We start from the raw sequence: 24,586 nt of genomic DNA, 5'->3' as shown, positions 1-24,586 counted from the left end.
ATATATATATATATATATATATATATATATATATATATATATATATATATATATATATATATATATAATAGTAGTACACCTTTAACGCAAGCCTTCAAAGGCTCGTGCTGTACACTACAGTATTGTAACTCTACAAAAAAGACAAATAATATTCCAGTATGGAGATTAGGGTGAGCTACTGCTACAAGTGAACATGAAGGGGGGACATGAAGTAAATTGAAATGCATTGTCAGATATTGTATCCTGGTAGGTGGAGAAAGTAAGAAAGCGAAGACAGGAGAGAAAAATGAAATATTATTTTCAAAGGTAAGGATCGCTCAACAAGTGACTTTTGATAAAATGGAAATTTAAAGATTACTTATAATGTCCTAATTAAGTTTGGAGTTTTTAAATTAGATAACTGGATATATACATGATGTGTTGCTTAATTGTGTTCTTGAATTATACCAATTTTTGCGTTATTCAAGGGTTGCATGGAAAACTGGGGATATTTAGGGCAGGATAAACTGGTTAGTGTCATATGTCATGTAGACTGAGGACCCCAAATGCAGACTCATGGACAAATGTTAAACGAAAACAAGCTTTTATTTAATATAAATCAAAAATCCAGTAGGAAAAGCGGGAACATGGGGTAAACACTGGGAGCTAGGAAAGCTACAGGAGTACACACCACAGGATGTAAAGTAACAGAAACTGGAACTTTTATAATTGTAGCGTCTTTACAATATAACGTGTCTTGAGGGAACTGTTGTTGTGATTTGGTGCTATTTAAATGAATTGAGTTGAATTGGAAGCTGGAAACAGGCTGCGGGAAACTGGATGACACGACAAATGGCAATTAGAGACTCAGACAATTTATACACACAGCAATGAGGCAAGGGGCAAACAGGTGGGAGACACAGCAGGACACAGCAGGAGCAAATCATGGCTAATGTGACTATAGAAGTTAAACTCAGCACAAGAGAGCAACAGTGTAATGTCCACGGACACTTTAGAAGGGCCTTCTAGGGAATAGAGGACAACTTGTTCAGGGGGAATTAACTGATTAAAGACTTTGTGAAATATGGCCTCTAGAACTACCATGGGGCAAAGCCTCAAGGAGTAGTCCTGACCTGATACCACTAGAATAAAATACTAATTTCTTTAGAATGTATAGCTAATAAACGACTGAAGGTAGTCAAAATACAAATAACCTCTTTTTTTCTTAATAAGGCAATAAAAAAAATGGGCCCTAGTGGGCTACATAAATACCCAGCTAGGTGCTGAGTAGTTAGCATTCACACAGAGTGAGCATTCAAGAAAGCAATGAAAGGATCAGTGGTAATAAAGGTTGAAAATACTGGAGTATCAAAGTTGTGAATACATTCATAAGAATGCAGTATTATTGTGGTAATCACTATATTTCTATTATAGTAAGACCTGGTGGCCTCGAATTTCTGGCTTTAAATGAAGAGATGAGTCTTATCACATTTGGAAGGTACAGACTGTTCATGGAATTATATTTGATGTCTATAAGACAAGCTCAGAGATAGTCAAGTCATACAAGCATCTTATTGAGTGAATAACTGCGTGCTGAAGCAGCTCAAAGAACTTTCCTCAGTAAAAAAGAAAACCGAATATAAACGAAAAGAGAATCCTCTAAATAATTTAAAGCAGGAGTAAATACTGTATTATATTATGAATCAAAAAATGTTAAAATCAATTCAGTAATGTAAATATGGCTCGTAATATGAAGACCGTTGAGAGTAAGAGTAAGACTAGAGAAGCACTGTATAAATGCCAGAAGCTTAACATATTTATCACAGCTACAACATTTTTGGCACTAAAGACTCCCTCATTCCAGTGATAGGAGTGATGGTTCATTCATGTCACACTCTCCAGTCTTTCAGTACCATAAATTGTTCGATGGCAACCTGCAAAGAAGTCCTCTTAATGAGTTCATTCATTCTCTCACATTACTTTTCCTGACAGACCTAAAGACACACCTTTCTGGATAGATATAAACACAGGACAATGCCCACATCTGTCTCATTGTCATTAGACGCTGTATTGGTACATTATCTTAGCAATATATATGTGATCATCTCATCATACGATATGATATGATATGTTATGATATGATGTGATCATATATAAGGACTGTAAGAAGAGCCTTGTGAAAAGAATGACAGGACTGCAGATTTTTCATTTATATCCTGTGAAGCAATCAATCTTCAATCAAACCACTCCAGTCCAGAATCCAAGACCACAAGAGGGGGTAGAGGACCTGGGTGTTCATTATGGCACCCCATCACTCTACACTACAAGCACTACAAAAAGTCATTTTTAGCAGCACCTTCTTAATGTAACCCAGAACCAAGAAGTAATAAATTTAACAATACCGTAAAAATACATGAGTGTTAAGAGAGACACAACTTATGCACTAAGTAATTTTATGTAATGCATAAATTTGAGGGCATTTGAAACGAAGTCAAACAATGTTTCCTTATCTTACATTGTAATTATGACGTAACATATTTTCACAAGTGGTGTCTGTCTTTTATTTTTAAATTGCACCAACAATGCCAAAAAAGATTGTATATATTATTATTTTGTACATCATAACTGTAACTGTCCATGAAGGAATTATAGTAAAATTACATTAAATTAAGTATTTAGGCGTAGTAATCAAGTCACCTGGATTCATCCGTAATCATAATTACACAGCCAGCATGTTGGACGGGAGCGCAGAAGCTCTCTTCAAAAGCTGGTGTGCAGCCGCTCAGTCAGAGTAGAGGAGCAGCAGGAGGACAGCACACAGACACGGAGAGAGACACAGACGGAGCTGAGCTGTTACCATTGCCAGACTCGTTCTGGTGCGCGTAAAAGACGCCTTTCTGTTTTTACGCACAGCAAAAAAAAAGGAAAAAAAAGAAAAAAGGGGGGAAACGTGCAAAGATTGATATGGAAGTTTCGACATCAAATACTTTTTCTGGTTCGTTGACTTTATTATTTGTAGGAGAGCGGACTCTCCGCAGACTACAACTGTACACTTAGAAACGAGCGTGACGCTTTCGGAAACTTTCCAACATTCACTTGCGTTTGGAATCGTTAACTTAGTCGTGTAATTAATTGTGGTTATCGCGGCCGGTTTAGTGACATTTTCGCTTCTAAACAGTAAAATGGATCCTTTATTCAGTGCTACCAATGCGCCAAATTGGACCAGCAGCTCCAATGATACCAATAACGGGACCATTTACAGGAACCAGTTTGTGCAGCCGGTCTGGAAAATCGTCCTCTGGGCCATTGCCTACAGCTGTATAGTTATCGTGTCCGTTGTAGGTAACATCACAGTCATCTGGATTATTGTGGCGCACAAACGCATGAGGACTGTCACCAATTATTTTCTCCTGAACCTAGCGTTCGCCGAAGCGTCCATGTCTGCATTCAACACGGTGATCAACTTCACCTACGGGATGCACAACGAGTGGTACTTTGGACTCGACTACTGCCGCTTCCACAACTTCTTTCCGATCGCGGCTGTGTTTGCCAGCATCTATTCAATGACTGCCATCGCTCTGGACAGGTAAGCTTCTGTTTTCACAGCCAGCCTGCTTTCAGAATACACGAGAAATGATCAGTGTGCCCCAAGTGTTTGGTATTGGAAAACACCCGTAAACACCCGAGACCGTCTAATGTAATTTGCCCATTCACGGTACAGTTTATGTTTCAAAATTCCACGAAAGCTTAGAGTACATCCATACATATCGATCATTATGAAAACAGACTACTATTGGTTTCTAAGAGCGTATAGGTGTGGTTAAAAAAAGAGGTGCAAATGCTTTCACATTGTTTTTGTTTGGTTAAATATTACTGACTCTTTGGGGAAAAAAGGTTTTAAATTACATAAGAAACTTCATTCACTAGTTGGTGTAAAAGCACTATTGACAGTATTTGTTTTCCTTCGCTGCCTCCTTTGTTTGCATGTGGCGAAACAACGCGTGACGCACAGGAAGCGCAATAAACAGTTAATGGTTAATGGTTCATTGCCTTCTGGCTCAAACCCTTGTCAAATAAGAAAAAAAGGAAAGCAAGCTGTTGTTAAAAGTTTTGTGCATTCATTTTATGTCTTCATGTATACTCCTGTTACTGAAAATATAGCATTTGGGGGAAAATATTTCTTCATTTCTAAGTCTTTGCTCACTCTTAATGAGCAACCTTGTGTAGGAACACACACACAGCATAATAATCCTGAATGAAAATGAATGCATAGAAAGCCCTGCTCTATTTGAGTAGGTGTTTGTGTGAGTGATAAATGTGTGTTGTTGTCCTTGTGTGTTGTGTTGTATATATAAATCTGTGAAGTATCTATCAATATTTCCATGTAGGTAAATATCTCTGTGTGCAGGAAGGAGTGTGTGAAGATATGTGCATTGCTCAGTTCGAAACACATTTATATGTGTTATGTGTAAGTGTGGGTGGATGTGGGTGGGTGAGACATTCATTTTCCTGCTTAACCACATGAAGCTGTGTTTGCAGCTCTGTATTTTCTGCATCTCAGGACATGTTAGCCACTAATTGTCTCACTGTGGAACACCATTAATCTGAACTTTCCAAGATTAAGTGAGAGATTTGGTTATAGCTGAACAGAGCACAAAAGGGAAGCGACAACACATGCTACATTCAGTCTGCTCACTGAAAACATACTGTTATGAGAGTTTGCCAATCAGGGGATATATAATCTAGCTATCCACGTGCATCCACACAACACAACCATGATATTAAAATCCCTGTAAAGGAACATTAACTTTACCTTGACAGCCCCATATGTATGCAGCCAGGAAAAGATAGTATTTCAGAATATTTCAGAGATCAGTACCTTCACAGTTAACATTTCATCTCTTAATGACATAGATATAAAATAATTTCTGTCTGTTGATCGTATGTTTGATGAATGTGTTAAATAGGGGAGGTAGCGCAGTGTTGCTGTAGCTGATAAGACGTTCCTTTTCTTATCTCCATCCTTTTCCTCATCATTTCTGGGGTGCTCTTGCACTGCACTGCCCACAGATCAGCAGTACAGCTGCGTGCTGAGATCAGTGTGCTGCTCCAATGCTGACTGTATTGAGGTAATTGGTAAAAAACAAAACAAACTCAGCTGTAGAAAAATCTACTGGGGCCGTATGTGGATTCATTGGGTCCTTTATAAAATGGAGTTTTCAATTTCTTTCGCCCTGGATTGTGGGTAGAGGGAATTAAGAGAATTTGTCAAAGTGGCAAAGCAGTACAAATCTAAAACCTCTGATTACTGTAGTGGGAAAAAGACTATAACACATGAATTGATTCTTCAGTATTTTGATGATTACATTTGATCAAAATTCATGGTTAGCACTGTTGCCGCACAGCAAGAAGGTCCTGAGTTCAAGTCCACCATCAGGCTAGGGTCTTTCTGTGTGTAATTTGCATGTTCTCCCCGTGTTTGTGTGGGTTCTCTCTGGGTACTCTGGCTTCCTCCCACATTCCAAAGACATGCAGTTAATGGGGATAGGTTAATTGGTAATTCTAAATTGCCCATAGGTGTGAATGTGAGTGCGAATGGTTATCTGTCTCTATGTGTTAGACTGGTGACCTACCCAGGGTGTACCCTGCCTCTCTCCCTAAGACAGCTGACCCTGAAAAGAATAAGTTGAAGAGAATGGATGGATGGCATTTCACTGGCGATGGTGGTGCAGTGGTTAGCACTGTTGCCTTTAACCAAGAAGGTCGTATATTTGAATCCATAGGTGAGCTTGGGGGCTAGCTGTGTGACGTTTGGACACTCTGGCTTCCTCCCATAGTCCAAAATAAAGCTTGTTCAGTTCATATTCTAACTAGTAGGTGTTAATGTGAGCATGAATTGTTGTCTGTCTGTGACTGGTGACCTCTGCAGGTTGTACTCCACCTCTCCCCATTTGACATTAGATAAACTGAAGAAAACTGTCTTGTGTACTAAACTTTTGAAGTCTTATATTTGGGAATCATTTGTATTTTATTATAATAATAATAATAATAATAATTATTATTATTAAGTTAGTAATGGGTAGCTGACATAGTTATGTAAACTGTATATAAAAGATAGATGGTCTTAAAAGTAAAGTTTATAAAGTGGATTCCTACAAAATTTATGCGTTAGTTGAGTTTCACCTGTGACATCCTGGAGCCTACTCAAAGGAGGAGGGTTTCCCCTGGTATGGCAACTCTTTGAGCTGATCTCTCCCAATAAAGTGTAATCCTGTAAATAATGAAATATGTTACTACTATAATATTCAAGTCTGTGTTTTGTTTTTAATTCCCTGGTGTGGTTTTTGTTGTGTGTCTAGCAACTTGGATACAAAAACACCTGATATATCGTGGATAAGTGGATATATAGGAGCCTTTACGGGGTTGCTGTGAGATACTCGTAGATCCGTGCCTCTTCAGTACCCCATGACAGGGTTTTCTCCAAAGGCGGAGAGGTTGATACCAAAAATAGAAACCAACTGAGCAAAGTAAAGTGGAAAAAAATATTTCCCAATAAAAATGAAGTTACCATCACCCCATATTCACAAGTACAATCACTGTCTCATCATTTGAAAACACTGCAACAGTTTTAACATAAACGTCTCATGTCCTGTTGGATTTATTTAAACACTGACGAGGTTTTTTTGTTTTGTCATCTATAGACTTCTGTTACCATTACTCACACATTAATAATAAAAAGAAAATCAGATTAAGCTATTTTTATTTCTATTCTAGCCAGTGATTATTCCCATGCTGACGCTTACAAATAGTTGAAATGGCAACAAAGGTTTTGACCAGCAGAGGGGGGGTTTGTGTGCACATGAATCCTCAAGAAATGAATTTTTTTGTAGAACCGATCGGATGGAAAGCTCCCATCTTTTATGCACCAGGTGTGATCATATGTTGATAATTTCTTTGAATAGAAAGGTGTGGTTAGGAAGTAGAAACCCTTCTAAATAAACTGCAATGGAAACACTATATTTGTGTGGGTCTCTGTGTTTATGTGAAAGCTCAGCCTCTTAAACTCAAAACTCTCCATTCATCAAGATTAGTTACTATATAAAGCAACACAGTGCACAGTGTTTTTCCAGGATGGATGATGGATTGATATTATTAAGTATCCACATTCTGAGTGTGCAAGATTATAGATACGATGCTCTCCAAAAGGCTGTAATGGGATAAAATGTACTTCCTGCTTACTGCAAACAAACAAAATGCAACAGGCCACATTTTACAAAGTGCCAAAAACATCAGTTTTTCAACAACAGTTGATGGTGATGATGAAAAAGTATAAGAAGTCTTTGTTTGAAATCAGCTCTGTAATTCACTATTGGAGATTTCAAATAATTGAGAGTTTAAAGCAATATTTTACGATACTTATAAAACAGATGTCCTTAACTTCATCTGATTAAATTTATGTGTTTATATAAAAACAAATATGCAGAATGTACTGGCCTTTCAACAGCCACTTTGCATAAGGCATCAAGGAATATACTCCAGCTTGCAGAGGTTAGAGAGTGCAGAAAATCCATTGCTGAATATTGTTCAATAGTATTCAGTGTACTTATAATCACTGTGCTCACTGCAGCATGGAGGTGGTGACAGAAAATTCTTATTGTCTCTATCAGCCATATTTCTCTTCCATTTTGTTTCTGTCGTCGCAGATAGCTGTTTCGTCTTGTTTCACTCCCTGATGATAATTTTCCCTCATGTTCATTCTTAAGAGCTGCTGGTATGTAGTAATGAGTGGTTTACTCTGAGTCGATAGGTTGCAATTATGAACATCAAGGATTTTGAATCAGCCAGTGTGGAGGCATAAGTATGCATGTTCAAGTGCCCATTAGTCTAAAGAAACTCTTAATCTACTGATTGGACAGAATGAGCCAGACAGACACTATATGCCAATTAGCTTCATGTATATGCATTAAAGGGAAATTAGCCTAATATTTTCTAAGCTATTAATGGATCAGCTAAAAGTTATTTAACGAAACTAAGGAACCTCTTAACCTTACCTAAGAGCAAGGCCAGATTTGACGTCATTATGGGAACAGGAGCTGAAATGAAATAAGATGTAGTTCAGTTGGCCCTGCAGGGTAATGCTTCAGTTAGTTTACCTGAACAGGCAGCAGCATTCCTGAAGAAGAAAGAATTTGCTCTCTAAGGCATCAGACTGTAGCTCCTCTTTAAAGTGCTTTCTGTTTGGTCAGTAGCATTAACAACTGACTTTCAAGAGATTTCGGTGATGGTAAAGTTTTACATGCTGCAGTTTTGCCTGGAAAATAAAGGGATATTTATTGCTGAGGAAAAGTAGAGAATTAAAACGTTTTTACAATTACAAACTCAAAGCCATTAAACAGCCAACTTTGATATTCCCGTCTAAATCAGAGCGTCTTAGGATATTTCAGCTTATTCATTTTATTCAGCTCTCAGATTCAGCAAAACACTTCTAAACTCCTCACATAATTATGAAATTATGTGATGGTCATCAATAAACATGCTATCCAGCAGATCAGCGACTACTGCTTACAGACAACAAATGAATAGTCCAATATGATGTTGTACTGAATTTTAGTTTATGGTTTTCACTTTTAGTGTTTGCCAAAATGTTTCCATTTCATGCCAGCTTTTTGGCTTTTCTACAACTTGTTCTTCGAAAAATGTAATCTCAAAGTGGCTCATTGAACATGACACTGTTCAATGTAATCAAATGGCCTACACTGTTACCAGATCTCAGTCTTGGCCACAGAGAATTAAAACAGCTCTTTAGGCAAAACGGGGTTTAACCCAGTACTAGCAAGGTGTGACCAATGAGTGTACTTGTATCTGTTCTACAGAAAACTAAGAAATTGTAAATCTGTTATTAGTAATCAATTACAGCTACCAGCTGGAGCACATTAGGTGCCAAATTAGAAAATGATGCCAAGAATAGCAGCACAACAGTAACAATGGCTCCCACTTCTCTTCTTACAGGTTCCAGTTATTTCTCTGCTGAGAGCAGAGAAACAACTGGTGATACAAAATAGGCGATACAAAATAATATGTAGGTTTCCTGCCAATGGAGCCTTAGCTTGACGCTCCGCTTAGTCCCTCTTTCCATATCCAAAAAAAACAACAGTCCTTGATAGTTTCTCAATATTTACTTCAAAAGTCCAATGAGGTACACAGCAACAAAATTCCAAATTATGAAAACTTATAAAGCTCAATTCAAAATGGATGAAGAGAGATTGCGAGGTCAAAAAACCATGTGGCTCCACTCTCCTCTCACCCAACTTCCTGCCCTCTCTGCACCATCAAAATAAAAGCATACATTTCAAATTAAACTGCATGTAGGCTCCTACATAATATAAAACCAAACTGGGAAGTCATAAAGGAACTGACTCACAAGGAAACACACGGAGGGGCACACAGTCATGAGGGAGAACGCGACACTGAACTGAGGGGGACGTGGACATAAATACACAGAGGGTTAACAAGGGAAGTGGGAGCACACGGGGAACACAGCTGACACAGATAATCGTAATGACACAGGGCAGTAGTGAACACAACATGACGCATACTGACGAGAGACTGTCAAAGTAAAACAGGAAGTACACAGAGGTTCAGCCAGGAGGAGAGAGAGCACGGGGAGAGCACAGACATAATGGGCTGGGGAAAACATGGAATAAAACACAAGGAGGGGAAACGAGGGCTCACAGATACACAGAGGGCCACACAGGGGGTAATCAAATAAGGAACATCTTAACAGAACAACCTAGGAACCACGGCATAAATAAAGAACAAAATACAAAAGACACGAAAACTAAGAATACTGGGCCAACATGGCCCAGGACCATGACAGATTGGGACCTGATGAATGTAAAAACAAAGAATTAGCAAAATTTATATTTATTTATTTTTTACCTAATTTTTGTTTCTAAGAAAAATGAGAGCCACATATGAGGATATTCATTTAAAATTTCGATAGAACAGTAGCAGTATAATGTCCTCATAAGTGGATATCAGGCCCTTGTAGAGCAAAATTGAGTATTTTGGTCTAAATAACCCAAAATGTGATGTCCAGGTCCTAGGAGGTTAAAGACATGAGTTTGACGATTTGACCATTGTTTTTGTTTATATGTTTGTTTGTTTTTTAAATTATAATTTTATTATGTTACTCATTTATTTAATTATTTTATTTGGTAGAAATAGGGTGACCATATTTTGATTTCCAAAAAAGAGGACACTTGGCACAGTCATGAGGAATTTTAATAATACTGTTTGCTTAAATAAAATTTTAACATATTAAAATAATGCCTTCTCTGTGCGGTAAATGAATGGTGAAATTAAAAAATGTCTTAAAGGTTCTTACAAGTCAACAAGTGCAAAAAAATATTTTAAAAACCTCTAGAATTAAATAACGTTACAGAAATAATGCCTCATTTGTATAAGAAAAATGACCAATGAGGTATTGCGCAATGGTTTCTGCTGTCTCATTTCGCGTTTCTAACCTCAATTAATTTTCTTTGCACGCCACCATTCTTCCAGTCAAAGTATGATTGGGAATATATTCTCTGGTAAGTCTGAGAAATGCCACAGTACTGGATTTTATTAAGAGCTCAAAGAGTGACTTCAACTGAATGTAGCACTATGACACCATTGACAATAGCTTCAGTCTTGGTGCAGGCACTTTTTTGCTTTGTTAAAATCTGGAAACGCTTCTTTTTTTTTTAGCAACACACAAGTGCAATCCATGAATCTGTAGCTATTGTGACGCTTCATAGTATGAAATGCCAGTGCACCTTCTGCTGCAGACACAACAACATCCTTGTTTTTCCCAGGTGTAACAAAGAACTCAGTCAACTTACTAGATGAATTTTCGCCTCGCACAGCCTTTATATACAGGGTGCATAAGTGGTCCGCAGGTGCGCAATCGCTGTCAAAATAAAAGGCGCGCACCAGATAAGAAGTTGCAACGCACGTTTGCATACATAAGATTTTCTGGAGGAAGACAGACATTTGTTTAGAACTCTTAAAGATGTCGAAGAAGCAAGCTCCTTTAAGCAATTACTTTGGTGTTCCTCCACCTCCAAAGAAATGTCAGAAGGAGTCCGAACCTTGTATTCGCGTATTCTCGGAAAAGTGGTTGCAGGAGGTGAGCTGGCTTCAAACAAATGATGAACGCACAAAGATTTGGTGCAGAATATGCCGTGAAAATCCCACTCTAGCGAACAAAAACAGTGCCTTTTATATGTACGCGAACGCGCGTTGCAACTTCTTATCTGGTGCGCATCTTTTATTTTGACAGCGAATGCGCACCTGCGGACCACTTATATGCACCACTGTTTATACGTTTTTAAACCTTCGTTAGACACACAAATGTATTTACCACCTCTGCACACAGTGCACTCCGCCTCCCATTTATTCTGAGGGATGGTACAAGGGAAATTTGTTTTGCAGTTTGTCTGAAAAGATGCACTTGCGCTTTGGCATCTTGTAGCATCTTTTCAGCGCGCCACTGCGCACTCTGTCCCGTCTGTGAGCGCGGAACAACCACTTACAACGCAGCAGTTCGGGGACGAAGTTGCACATATGGGTCCTCTGTAAGCCTATAGGAAAACCTTTTTCATCCATCTCGAAAATCCCCCCGGACAGAACGTGAAAAGTGGAAATGTCCGGGGAAAAGAGGACGGTTGGTCACCCTAGTAGAAACAGTAGAGCTGGTTATTTGTCAGCTAATACTAAAGACAGCTAGCTAGCATGGTTAGCTAGGTGCTTGCAAAAACTCATTGTGATGTTATTATTAACTGGTAATGTTGGCTGGTAAAGAACAGGATTAAAACTAAGCTGTTGTACCAGAACAAAGTAAAGAGCTACTCTTTAGAGTGCCTTTTAGTAGATGACAGAAAAGCACTTACATCATTTAACTTCACCTTTAAAACTATTTAAACAATAAAAATCTTCCCACTCCCACCAGCTGTCATGAAAAATAAGGCATAGCTCTTTCTCTTAGACCAGAGTTAAATACATTCATTTCTGCTGTAACATTGAGCCTTAGGGAGATCTATGACAACTGATGGGTTTTTGTAACTTGAAGTGGCCATTGAAGGAACTGCAGTTTTTACACTTGTGTGGCGGTTTCATTTTTCAACCCAGAATTGACAAGCATCAACTTCTAGGAGGTACTTCAATAGTTGCTGAATGATATGAATCTGAATCAAACAAACTGTACATTTTAAAGTTGTAACAATTTGTGTTGCCATCCATGTGTTGTGATAATGCCACGTTCTTTCATAAAGGAATCCTTTAAGGGTGCCACTTAATCAACAATCAATATGACTGAGGAGTAAACAAAGAAATGAAAAATCACCAGCTGAGACTGGATCAAAGGAGATGAAGTACTTTTTATATTTACCTACTATAGCTGGAGGACAGCTTACACCAGGAAAAGCAGGTCTTAGGAGGGGTTTATTTGCTGCATACCCACTACAGCTTAATGTGTTCTCCTCTCCATCTCATGTCCTTCCTCCAATTTCCACATCTTCCCTTCCTGTTCTGTCTGCTATATCCAGAGGGACCATCAAGGGAAGTTATTCTGGCTTCTTCCTCCCTTCTGCTTCTCCATGATTCATGCCTTGTACATAAAAAATGGGAAGAAAGGGATCACTCCTCACGAGAGGATTCTCTGACGTGACTAATCAGGAAAAATGCTGACAGAGCATTGCTTTGCTTTGCAAATTAGCATGAATATTAGCACAGAATTTTCATTTGATGCTATTAAGTTTTTCCCCATTTGAGTTCCCAAACTATGCACAAATTTAATCCAATTTGTTTTATTTGTTAATTAATATGCAAAACCACAATCTAATTCAATATCCAATTAGGCACTCCACAAAATTGAAACATCAAGTTCATTTTATTAATCAGGGTAAGTAAGAATAATGCTGATACAACAACAAACTGGGAGATTAAAACAGAATAGTGAAACAAGCTGATGAAATAAACATGCTAAATAGCCATGCTAGTGAAACCTAGAAACCTGCTATATTATGTTTATTGAGGCAGATATGGACTGCACCTCTAATGCACAAAGAGAACTCGGGGTACAGCAGCGTTACAGGGAACGGTAAAAACGCTTTATCACTTTATCCTACAGTTAGGTACAAGTACTGTACCTCTGAATATGGTATGCCTGTAGTAAGAATAGCTCTGTGCAATTAGTGACCAAAAAATATACCTTCATTTATTCACTCTCACATTCACACAATGGTGGAGGCAAGCTACAGTTGTAGCCACAGTTGCCCTGGGGCAGACTGACAGAAGTGAGGTCGCCATATCATGCCATCGGCCTCTCTGGCCAACACCAGTAGGCGGTAGGTGAAGTGTCTTGCCCAAGGACACAACGACCAAGACAGACAGAGCAGGGCATCGAACCGATAACTTTCCGGTTACAAGATGAGCTTCCCAACCCCCTGAACCACAGTTGCTCCAAATTGCAGAGCAAAGTACAGACCCTTGCGTTTTTCCCATTTAAATATATGGCTATATGTTTTTAGTAGACAACAATGGCCGTAAGAAACACAATTTTCACTTATTAAGATTACTTTGACTATCATATCAATCTATTTGTCACAGCTGGGGCAGCAGTCGTGTGGTGTATTGAGAAAAGGAGCCAAAATGCAGGTACTGGCTGGGGTGCGAGTGAGTGTTTATTTACAGAAGTGACAAAAACAATCAATCAAGGCTTTATTCGCCACATGCAGGTTGCCCTGCAGTGAAATAAGACCCCCCCGACCTTAAACCCACACACACACACACACACACACACGGGGATACAGGTCGGAGATCGGTAACGTTACAGAAAAAGAAACAAAAAAAAAATAAAAATAAAAATAAAAAATACAACAACACTGAAATATACACTGCAATGGGAAAGTACAAGAGGAAAAAAAGAGACCTCTACTCATGCTGGGTTCCTGTGGGAGGACAGCATGAGAACAGGAAACAAAAAAACTCCTCTGCACAAAAGAGCACATAAATGTCCACAGCACATCATTATGGAACACGTGACAAGCCACAGGGTCGGGTGGGGGTTGAGGAGTAATCCGAAGCGAACACAGCAGCCATCCTGCCCAGCGCTACCATTCCAGCGCGGGCCATACCATTCCGGGCTCAGACCCGCCGTGTTCCCAGGAGGGAACAAGCATCGAAGGCATTTGGAAAGGGAGGGGGGATGAGTGTGTGGATATCAGTGTGTATGTATGTATGTGTGTGTGTGCGCGTGTCCAGAGTTCAGCTGAGACAGTGTCCTTCGCCCTGCCAGGCTAAGTAAACAGTCTTCCAGCCAACCCAGGTGCCCTTGCATGGAATGGGAAGGAACAGACTAAACACAGTCGTTATCAGGGTGTTTTTGTTCGGCTCCAGCCTTGCGACCGCAGCTGGCGCCGAAAGGGTATCCGCATGAAGGGATGGTGCTTTTTACTTTAGTGCGAACAGCTCATATGAATTTCAAAGCTGTTCTAACAGTCCAACACTGGTCTCTCAATCTCCCGTTGGAGAGCCGTGAGCTTCTCCATGATGTTATCAAACTTGCGCTCTGTGATGTTGTCATTCTTGTGCTCAAAGAGCCGATTCTGAGAACTCACTACCACAGCGAGCCTCCCCAAGATGTCATCCAATTTGCGCTCAGAGATGTTATTCCGAGCGAGCCCCTCCAAGATGTAATCCAGTCTGCACTCAGAGATCTTATTCTGAGTATTCACGGCAGCCGTGCGTTCTCCAAGATCTTATCCGTGCTGCACTCAATGAGCCCATTTTGAGAAACTCACGCCTTGTCCCATCGTTTCAATCCCAGTGGGCAGCCTTGTGGGGGTTTGAACAGCCGGTTCCGCTTTCTTAATTCTTCGATAAGTCAGGGCCAAGCCAGCTCCGATCGGCAAGAACCCTGTTACCATGGTTCCGAATAGGTAGATATCTTCAGCACTCAGGCTCACCCAAGCCCAAACTTCTCGTTGAGAAAGGGGTGTCAATTGCATTTAGGGACCAGTTGATCAAATCCATAATTCCTCCTTTAGGTTTTAGAGAACAGACTGTGAGAGAGTGTTCCAGGGAAAAGTAATACAAAAACACGAGACTAGACAAGGACATAAGACTAACCTGAAACCAAACACTCACAGGAGGAGGAGCAAAATGCACAGAGAAAGATGGCAGAGAGATGCAGAAAGAACACCGGGTTACACAGCGTAATGCAGGGTTACACAGAGTAACGCAGACGACACGACAGAGAGCACAGGAATACACAGGGCTCATATACACAGGGCGGTGATCAGGAAATGGGCAACAGGAGGGAGACACAGCTGGGAGAAACTAGGCTAACGAGGGGAAAAGTACAACTGAACACATTGACATCAGGCATGAACATGAACCTTCAAAGTAAAACACTTTACTAAGACACGGACTAGACAGAGTGAGACAGACTTGACACGGAACTAAACCTACAAAAATAATAACCATAATCAAAACAGTATCACTAAATAATCAGAACATAAATCATAATCAGAAACACACCAAAACATAAGAAACAGAAAAAGCTGGGTCAAAATAACCCAGAACCATGACACTATTGACCTTGAAAGAGAGGTCAGAGTTCAAATTACATAATATTTTAAATCTTTATACAGTTTCTTCTAAATGCTGTCAATACACAAACTCACTTGTAAGGATAGTTTCTAAGTTGGTCAATTTTCAACCAATAAATCATTTTGCTGACTTTGGTGGATATAAGCCAAATTTTAACAAACTGTTAACATGACCCCACTCTACACCGTTACAAAGTTTTATCAGAAATCATTCAAAGCTTTTTAAGCTTCTATGTTTGCAAACAGAATGATGACATACGCGCACACACACATGCAAACACTACCAAAAACATAACCTTGTTAGCAACATTCAGTATTCTAACTGATGATTTGGTTATGGTAGTGGCTTATCTCATGCCATGGTACTGACAGCGTGCCTCACTCTGTTTATTAGGTAGGGTATGCTTTGCAGTTATGCAGTTGTTACAACATCAACCTGTTGATGCTTATCCTAAGCTTGAATTGTCATATGGCTCTTCAAAAAACCAAGGAAACTGTAGGGTCTACTAGTTGTTGTGATCAAGCTAATCGTTAAATATGATTATAGCTGATTGATCAGGAAGTTGCAACAAGATGTAGCTAAGCTGATTTGTTTAGCTAAATTAAATTTCATTCTTCCCAACAACAGTCATCCACACCTCATGATGAGAGCACTAGGAGGAAAGCAGGAAGAGCATGTTTTGTCCTTTCCTATCAGAGATACAGTAAAATGTGTGGTCATGTTTTAGTCACCAGTAATCAGACATTGCTAACGTACAAGGACTCGCACAAATGTAGCAAAGTGCTGTTTGAGCTGCTGATTTGCTGTTAAACGCTGATATGAAGTGTTACTATGGTTACTCATTTGAGAAGTCAAGGGCATGTCGGCCACAAAACACCTAATATAGAAGAATATAGAAATATAGAAGAGTTATATCATTATAATTAATTAGTGGTGAGAGGAGATACCATCATATACGTTCGCAAACATGATCTCATTGAAACAAAAAAAAACATTGTTATTTTATGTGCTGCAAATATTTCAAAAGACAAGTCGCTCTCAGATCTTCGGTAAATGCACATGCATCATTTAGTCTCAGACATTTAGATAATTTTGAAAAGGTGCCACAGAGCCATGTCACCTCTGAGCAAAAAAAATAAATAAATACTGATTTTAACACTTGTCATTTCCTGTCACTGAACAAAATCTACTCAGGTTAGAGCTTGGAAAAAACAGCCATGAGACTGGATGTGTCTAATTGAGGGCACTTAGCTGACTGGTGGCTGCTGTTATTAATGTTATTATTTAATTTGGTGTCTGTATAGGAAGTTAAAAAAAAATAAGCTACAAGATAATTGAGTGTGGTGGTGCTGAAGTAATTTAAATTACTAGCTTAACTTTGGCTCCATTATTATAAGGCCACATAGGACTGCAAATTTTGACAGTATTTAGTTTTTCTTATACAGGGAGTGCAGAATTATTAGGCAAGTTGTATTTTTGAGGAATAATTTCATTATTGAACAACAACCATGTTCTCAATGAAGCCAAAAAACTCAATATCAAAGCTGAATGTTTTTGGAAGTAGTTTTTAGTTTGCTTTTAGTTTTAGCTATTTTAGGGGGATATCTGTGTGTGCAGGTGACTATTACTGTGCATAATTAGTAGGCAACTTAACAAAAAACAAATATATACCCATTTCAATTTTTTTTTTACCAGTGACACCAATATAACATCTCCACATTCACAAATATACATTTCTGACATTCAAAAACAAAACAAAAACAAATCAGCGACCAATATAGCCACCTGTCTTTGCAAGGACACTCAAAAGCCTGCCATCCATGGATTCTGTCAGTGTTTTGATCTGTTCACCATCAACATTGCGTGCAGCAGCAACCACAGCCTCCCAGACACTGTTCAGAGAGGTGTACTGTTTTCCCACCTTGTAAATCTCACATTTGATGATGGACCACAGGTTCTCAATGGGGTTCAGATCAGGTGAACAAGGTGGCCATGTCATTAGTTTTTCTTCTTTTATACCCTTTCTTGCCAGCCACGCTGTGGAGTACTTGGACGCGTGTGATGGAGCATTGTCCTGCATGGAAATCGTGTTTTTCTTGAAGGATGCAGACTTCTTCCTGTACCACTGCGTGAAGAAGGTGTCTTCCAGAAACTGGCAGTAGGACTGGGAGTTGAGCTTGACTCCATCCTCAACCCGAAAAGGCCCCACAAGCTCATCTTTGATGATACCAGCCCAAACCAGTACTCCACCTCCACCTTGCTGGCGTCTGAGTCGGACTGGAGCTCTCTGCCCTTTACCAATCCAGCCACGGGCCCATCCATCTGGCCCATCAAGACTCACTCTCATTTCATCAGTCCATAAAACCTTAGAAAAACCAGTCTTGAGATATTTCTTGGCCCAGTCTTGACGTTTCAGCTTGTGTGTCTTGTTCAGTGGTGGTCGTCTTTCAGCCTTTCTTACCTTGGCCATGTCTCTGAGTATTGCACACGTTGTGCTTTTGGGCACTCCAGTGATGTTGCAGCTCTGAAATATGGGCAAACTGGTGGCAAGTGGCATCTTGGCAGGTGCACGCTTGACTTTTCTCAGTTCATGGGCAGTTATTTTGCGCCTTGGTTTTTCCACACGCTTCTTGTGACCCTGTTGACTATTTTGAATGAAACGCTTGATTGTTTCGAGCCTATACAGCTTGGAGTAAGACAACATGCATGAAGAGGATGATGTGGACAAAATACTCATTTGCCTAATAATTCTGCACTCCCTGTGAATGTAAAACACAGGGAAGGGACAGTGAACTAGGAACTATAAATATGACACAAGCAGAAAACAATAAAAAGAACCAAACCCATGACAAACAATAAATCAAAGAATATAACTTAAACCAGAATTACACAAACTGGGTCACAACTAGATGTCATCTATGTAGATGAGGAGGCTAATTTTTCTCCATTTTGAGGGGATTCGTGCCTATGCATAGCAATATATGGGACAGGGCATCTCCTTGGTAAATCCAACACTTAACCTTCTAGGACCTGGCGTCCACATATGTGGACATCACATTGTGCGTTATTTAGACCAAAATACTCAATTTTGCTCTACAAGGGCCTGATATCTACTTACGAGGACATTATACTGCTACTGTTCTATGTGGCTCTGATTTTTCATAAAAACAAAAATAAGGTAAAATGCATGTCGTGGAAGAGTTCGGGTCTTAGGAGGTTAATGGTGACTTGCGTAATTGGTTTGAAGTTGGCCTTTAGTGTTGCCACGTCCCTGAAATCCTCATCAATCCTCATTTGCCATTTCTGCGATTTCGCATCTCATCCAGTAGCAGCTGGTTCATTTGTGCTGTCGTGCTCATTGAGTGCAGTTCGTTTCTTTAGCCAGTAAGTGTGAATGGTGCTGTCCAACTCATCATACTTGAGACACTTTCTTGGATGTCTGCTGCTGGGATGGTAACTGGTTTCTATTCAGGGAAGTCCCTGTGGACTGCTCCTATTGGTTTTGCATGAGTGAGTGGTGGCTGAAGGATTTACAGGTATGCAAAGAGTCTATAATGGCAACAACAGATGCAATACTTCAAATTACATCTCACAAACACAATGAACTCTCACATACAGAAACACACACAAGCTTTGCTACCATCATCCAGCTTCCAGCTACAGATGGAAATTTACGTAATTTGCTGCAAAAAGAAATAGTAAACCAAAAAAAGATGAAGGACCACAAGAAATAGATTAACAATACAATTACCACCGCCTACATTCAAATACAATTTCTGAAAAAAATAAAATAAATAATTAATCAATCACCTTTACTGTCTCATTCTTAATCACTTACATTACAGGAAAACTCTGCAGCAGGTTCATGGTGTTTATATTGAACCACTGTATTGCCATTGCAGTTTTAGGTTCAATTTGTGGATAACTGGAGGTGTATGTCAGACATGACATCCAGCATTTACTGCCCAAGCTACCTGCTACCTTGTGAGAGGGAATCCTATTGAGAGGAATCAGATATTGCCTACAGACAGATGTTTGAAGTACAAAGTCTCAAGGGTGTGTTTACCAAGATATGAATGAAGGGGAGAGAAACACAGGGGTGCTAAGATCTCTACCAGCAAATCCATGAAAATGAAATTACTTTCGGGTAAAGAAGTGTGTCTGTGTCTGAATGTGTTTTTTATTTATTTTTTTTTGTAACTGCAGGAGAAGATTAATCTAACAGAACCAGGCCCCAGGTGCAGGCTGTGTGAAGATGCCCCTGAGACAATACAGCACATAAAAGCAGGGTGCAAGATGCTAGCAGGCAAAGCATACATGGAACGCCATAACCAAGTGGCTGACATAGTGTACAAGAACACCTGTACGGAGTGTGGCCTAAGTCCCAAGGTCAATATGAGACACACTCCCCCTAGGGTGGTTGAGAGTGACCAAGCTAAGATCCTGTGGGACTTCCAAATACAGTAAGACCCACTGGTGATGGCTTACCAACCAGAAATGATAGTGGTAGACAAGCAGAGGAAGATGGTTGTAGTAATAAATGTAGCTATACTGAATTGGGGCAACATCAGGAGGAAGGAACATGAAAAGCTCAAGAAAAACCAAGGGCCGAGAGAAGAACTCGAGAACATGCGGAGGGTGAAGGCAAGTGTAGTTTGGTGTCCAGTTTGCATGCCAGTAGGGATAATAATGGTGATTTGGGCTTTTGGGCAAGCGGACCACTGTTCTCTGCAGGTGTGTGTTTGAATCTGACATCACCAGCTTAAATATGACTCACCTACATGAAGGAAAAGCCACATGGCTGCCAGAGCCTTTTGAAGTAGAGCTAAGGTAAAGCCGAGGTACTGATCTCCCGCTTTCAGTGGACTGCAGGGAGCATTTGATTTTAAAAGCCTGCTCTTGTGCTTGATATAATTAGAGTGAGAATATCCATTTAGCAGATTCATTTGGGTTATTAGTGGGATTAAGCCTTTAATTAGACCTCTTTGGCTCAGGATGGCATTTGGCTGGAGAGCTTTTCTGAAAAGAGACGAAAATTAGTAACAGTATACTGTGTACAACAAAAATATCAACATTATAGGCTTTTCACATAGTGTGGGAATTTAGTAATTGAAACTGAAAATCCTTGAGAAATGACTTCCATAAAGAAAACACTTCACCAGATAAGCATACCTTCAAGATTATGGAGCTAGCAGGAAAAACATGAATTAAAGTGCAACTCAGTCAATACAACCAAATCTCTAATAAATGTAAGTCAAAAATCTATACAGAGGTTTAAAATAAGAACTGATGGGGAGTTGATAATTATTTCTTTCTCTCCCTGAAGTATTGTATTTTCAATGAGGAGAAATGAGATCCAACAGAAAAATGACTTTAGATGGACTTTGTAATGAAGCTCAGTGTCAATGATGTGCAAGGTCATTTTAAGTGATTCCTGCACCTCTTCGTCTCTGATGCGGAGCATGAACATGGCAGTGTGAAATCACTACGGAAACGTCGAGGGAGCCTGATGGGAATCCTTCACACATTTTATGAAACACTTTTATGTTGTAATTCCAGTGTCTCTCTAGTAGTGCTGCCACAAACGATTATTTTGATAGTCGACTAGTCAACGATTATTTTTGCGATTAGTCGACTAATCAGATCATGCATCCATTGGACGTAAAACGTACAGCTTATTGCACCAGCATGCATCTGCTCTTATATAACTATCATTAGCTTACAGCTTTAAGTGTTTAAGGTATGTGCTAACTAAAAATAAAGGCAAGATGATAGTTTAGTTGAGGGGCAATCGTGGCTCAAGAGTTGGGAGTTCGCCTTGTAATCGGAAGGTTGCCGGTTCGACCCCCGGCTTGGACAGTGTCGTTGTTGTGTCCTTGGGCAAGACACTTCACCCGTTGCCTACTGGTGGTGGTCAGAGGGCCCGGTGCCTCTGTCAGTGCGCCCCAAGGTGGCTACAATGTAGCTTGCCATCACCTGTGTGTGAATGGGTAGATGACTGGATATGGCTGGATATGTAAAGCGCTTTGGGGTCCTTAGGGACTAGTAAAGCGCTATATAAATACAGGCCATTTACCATTTTATTAAATTTTAATGAAATTTGCAGATTGTTTCGGTGAAGTTTAATAAACTCCTTGCTATCTAAAATATAACAGGACACCGGAGTATATTCTCCAGCATCTCACACTTCTGATAATCAGTTGTCTGCTTGACGTTTATTTAGCTGTGTAAAAACTATAACTTTAATCTCAGCCAAACAGATTTACTCAGGAATAAATAAAATACTAAAAAAAAGCCAAACAATAAAATTTTTAAGTTATCTAAGTGACTTATATATGTTTAACCTGAGTAGCGAAAGACAGCGGTGGGTTTGAAAACGATTTGCCCGGAGTCCGGGGTTCTCACCGGCTCTAGTGAGCTTTGCCCCCGGCTAGCTATCGAGCTAGTGGGTAACAGATGTCGAAGCGCTTTTGAAAATATGTGGTGTCTTGATAAACTGAGCAGATATTTGAGGTTTACACAGCTACATTCTTGCTTGAAAATATGTTAAACTTTATTTTGTGAACCAGAAAGAATAATAAGAGTAACATTAAAACTAACCAGCTGCCGCCATTATTGGAAACTGAGCTGGGCTGCGCTATGAATTCTGGGACAGAGCTACTTCTTCTTCTTCGGGGTTTAACGGCAGCTGGCATCCTTGTACATGCAGTGCTGCCATCTTCTGTTTCAGTCCGTTATTACACTCTTAAATCCTACTACTTATTCATGCGTCTTTTGTGATCTTACAAAGCTTCAATCGACGCGTCGACTATAAAATCAGTCGTCAATGATTTTGATTGTCGACGTAATCGTGACTAGACCACTAATCGTAGCAGCCCTACTCTCTAGGGAGCATAGTTTCACGATCCCGTGCAGAAAAAAATCATCTTCAAAGTCTAAATAATTTTTGAACAAATGAAAACGTCATGTGATTTTCAACCTGTAAATATGAAAGAAAAAAGGTCATGTTTTTACTGGTGCTGAGTGGGCAAGTACGTGTGAATATTCACATCCCAGAGGTCATGTTCAAGTTACTCTCAAGAAACTCTATTTCTGTGAGTGTTTTTACTCTTTGCCCACGTCAAGGACTTAAATAACTTGTGATCCCATGCTAAAAAAAAAAAAAATCTTCTATCTGTAAAGCTCTTTATTCTGTCCTATATTCTTCTTTCATGTAAACCATGAAGCATTTGTGTCCCTGCAGGTACATGGCCATCATCCACCCTCTGCAGCAGCGCATGTCCTCCACAGAGACCAAGGTGGTGGTGGGTGTGATCTGGGTTCTGGCTCTGCTCCTGGCTTTTCCTCAGTACTACTATTCCAACACGGCTGAGGTCCCTGGCCGTGTGGTGTGTTACATCGACTGGCCAGAATACACTGTGTTTGACTTCAAAAAGATGTGAGTGAGTCTCTCTGGCAAGCAGCTATTCAAGTCAACAAGCCTAGCTAATTATTTTCCCATCAACAACAAATTTGGGAGGTTTGTGAAATTTGTGTGTATTCAGTGAAAATGATTAAAGCTTTCAAAGTAAGTCAAGTGACGGCACTCAGACAAACCGCCTGTGGGACAACAAAAAAGAAGAGCTGACTCAAAAGCCTAATGTAAACAGAACCTACGGCCTCATTTGGCTGTTTATTAAACCACAGAAGACTGACTGCATGTGGTGCATTTTGGACAAGTGCCCTTGCTGAGCTATTGATTCCAGCTTGTCTAAAAGCCAGCCTCAATTCTATAAATGAAAGAGCCTGTTCAGTCATCAACTTAAGTAGCCAAATGTGGACTTGATTTATTTTTTATTTTGTTATCTGAAATGCGACAGATTAAGAGAGTTAAGCCAGAGGGTCACACAGAATTCAAAATAGAGTTATTACCAGCATTCAAGGAAATTTTACTCCTGAGGTTTCTAATTCAGTCATGTGGAGTCAAAGTCTTCACTCTTATACTGCTGAATATTCAGTAGCTCATTTTCTTCTTTTCAGCACTTTGCTGTGATTTTTATTTAAAAGTGGTCATTGTCTCTCATGCAGCAAAAACACCTTTTCATTAATGTTCTCTTTACTGGGGAACATTTGGAAGAAACATCTGCCTGGCAGACACTACACATTTACACATTTAACCAGTTTTAATGCACTGCTACAGCCTATTACTGTCACATTTTTATAAACCAGGCTGCTTTTAGGTTTTATGACAATTGGCAAAAAGAGGAATAGGTATTTTACTCAATAATACAATAACAAACATGAAGTTATTGTCATGATTCGTTGTGTGGCAGGCAGGAGAAGGACCCAAGATGCAGACTCACAGACACGGGGATAAACTTACAGATCACAGTTTTAATGCTGGCTTAATGGTGAAACACAAAACAGTACTGAACTAAACTGGAAAAACTAAACATGAGATGTACCAGGAACCACGGGGAGAATAACACACAACATGAGGGAGAACGCGACGCCGAACAGAGGGAGACGCAGACATAAATACACAGAGGGTTAACGAGGAAAGTGGGAACACACGGGGAACACAGCTGACACAGATAACCATAACGAGACAGGGCGGGGTGAACATAACACTGACGGGAGACGGGCAGAGTCAAACAGGAAGTACAGAGGTTCAGACAGGAGGAGAGAGCACGGGGAGAACACAGACATAACAGGCTGGGGAAAACATGGAATAAAACACGAAAGGGGACAAGGGCTCATGAATACATAGAGGGGCACACAGGGGGTGAGAGTCACAAAGGGAAAGCACACAGGGAACAACATAACAGGGCAACTCAGGAAACAGAACCTAAACAGGGAACTGAATACAAAAATACAAGAGAACTAAGAATACTGGGCCAACACGGCCCAGGACCATGACATCACCCCCCCCCCCCCCCCCCCCCCCCCACAAGGGCAGGCTCCAGACAGCCCA

At 40.0% G+C, this 24,586-nt stretch overlaps 1 protein-coding gene across 4 annotated transcripts in view; it reads left to right on the top strand.

Moving 5' to 3' along the window:
* Positions 1-2,790: 2,790 nt before the first annotated feature.
* tacr1a (tachykinin receptor 1a) overlaps positions 2,791-24,586 on the top strand; it is a 69,400-nt gene continuing 47,604 nt past the window's right edge. For 3 of the 4 annotated variants that reach the window (XM_080894842.1, XM_080894841.1, XM_080894844.1), the window contains exons 1-2: positions 2,791-3,565; positions 22,877-23,071. In XM_080894842.1, the coding sequence (XP_080750968.1) occupies positions 3,162-3,565; positions 22,877-23,071 (599 nt within the window). In that variant the 5' untranslated portion in view covers positions 2,791-3,161. The remainder of the gene's footprint in view (positions 3,566-22,876; positions 23,072-24,586) is intronic. The other variant, XM_080894843.1, reaches the window with a different exon arrangement.

This window comes from Rhamphochromis sp. 'chilingali', assembly GCF_963969265.1.
Source record: "Rhamphochromis sp. 'chilingali' genome assembly, chromosome: 10".
NCBI lineage: Eukaryota > Metazoa > Chordata > Actinopteri > Cichliformes > Cichlidae > Rhamphochromis > Rhamphochromis sp. 'chilingali'.
Note: the sequence above shows the minus strand (reverse complement) of the source record. Positions and strands in the feature narration are given on the sequence as shown.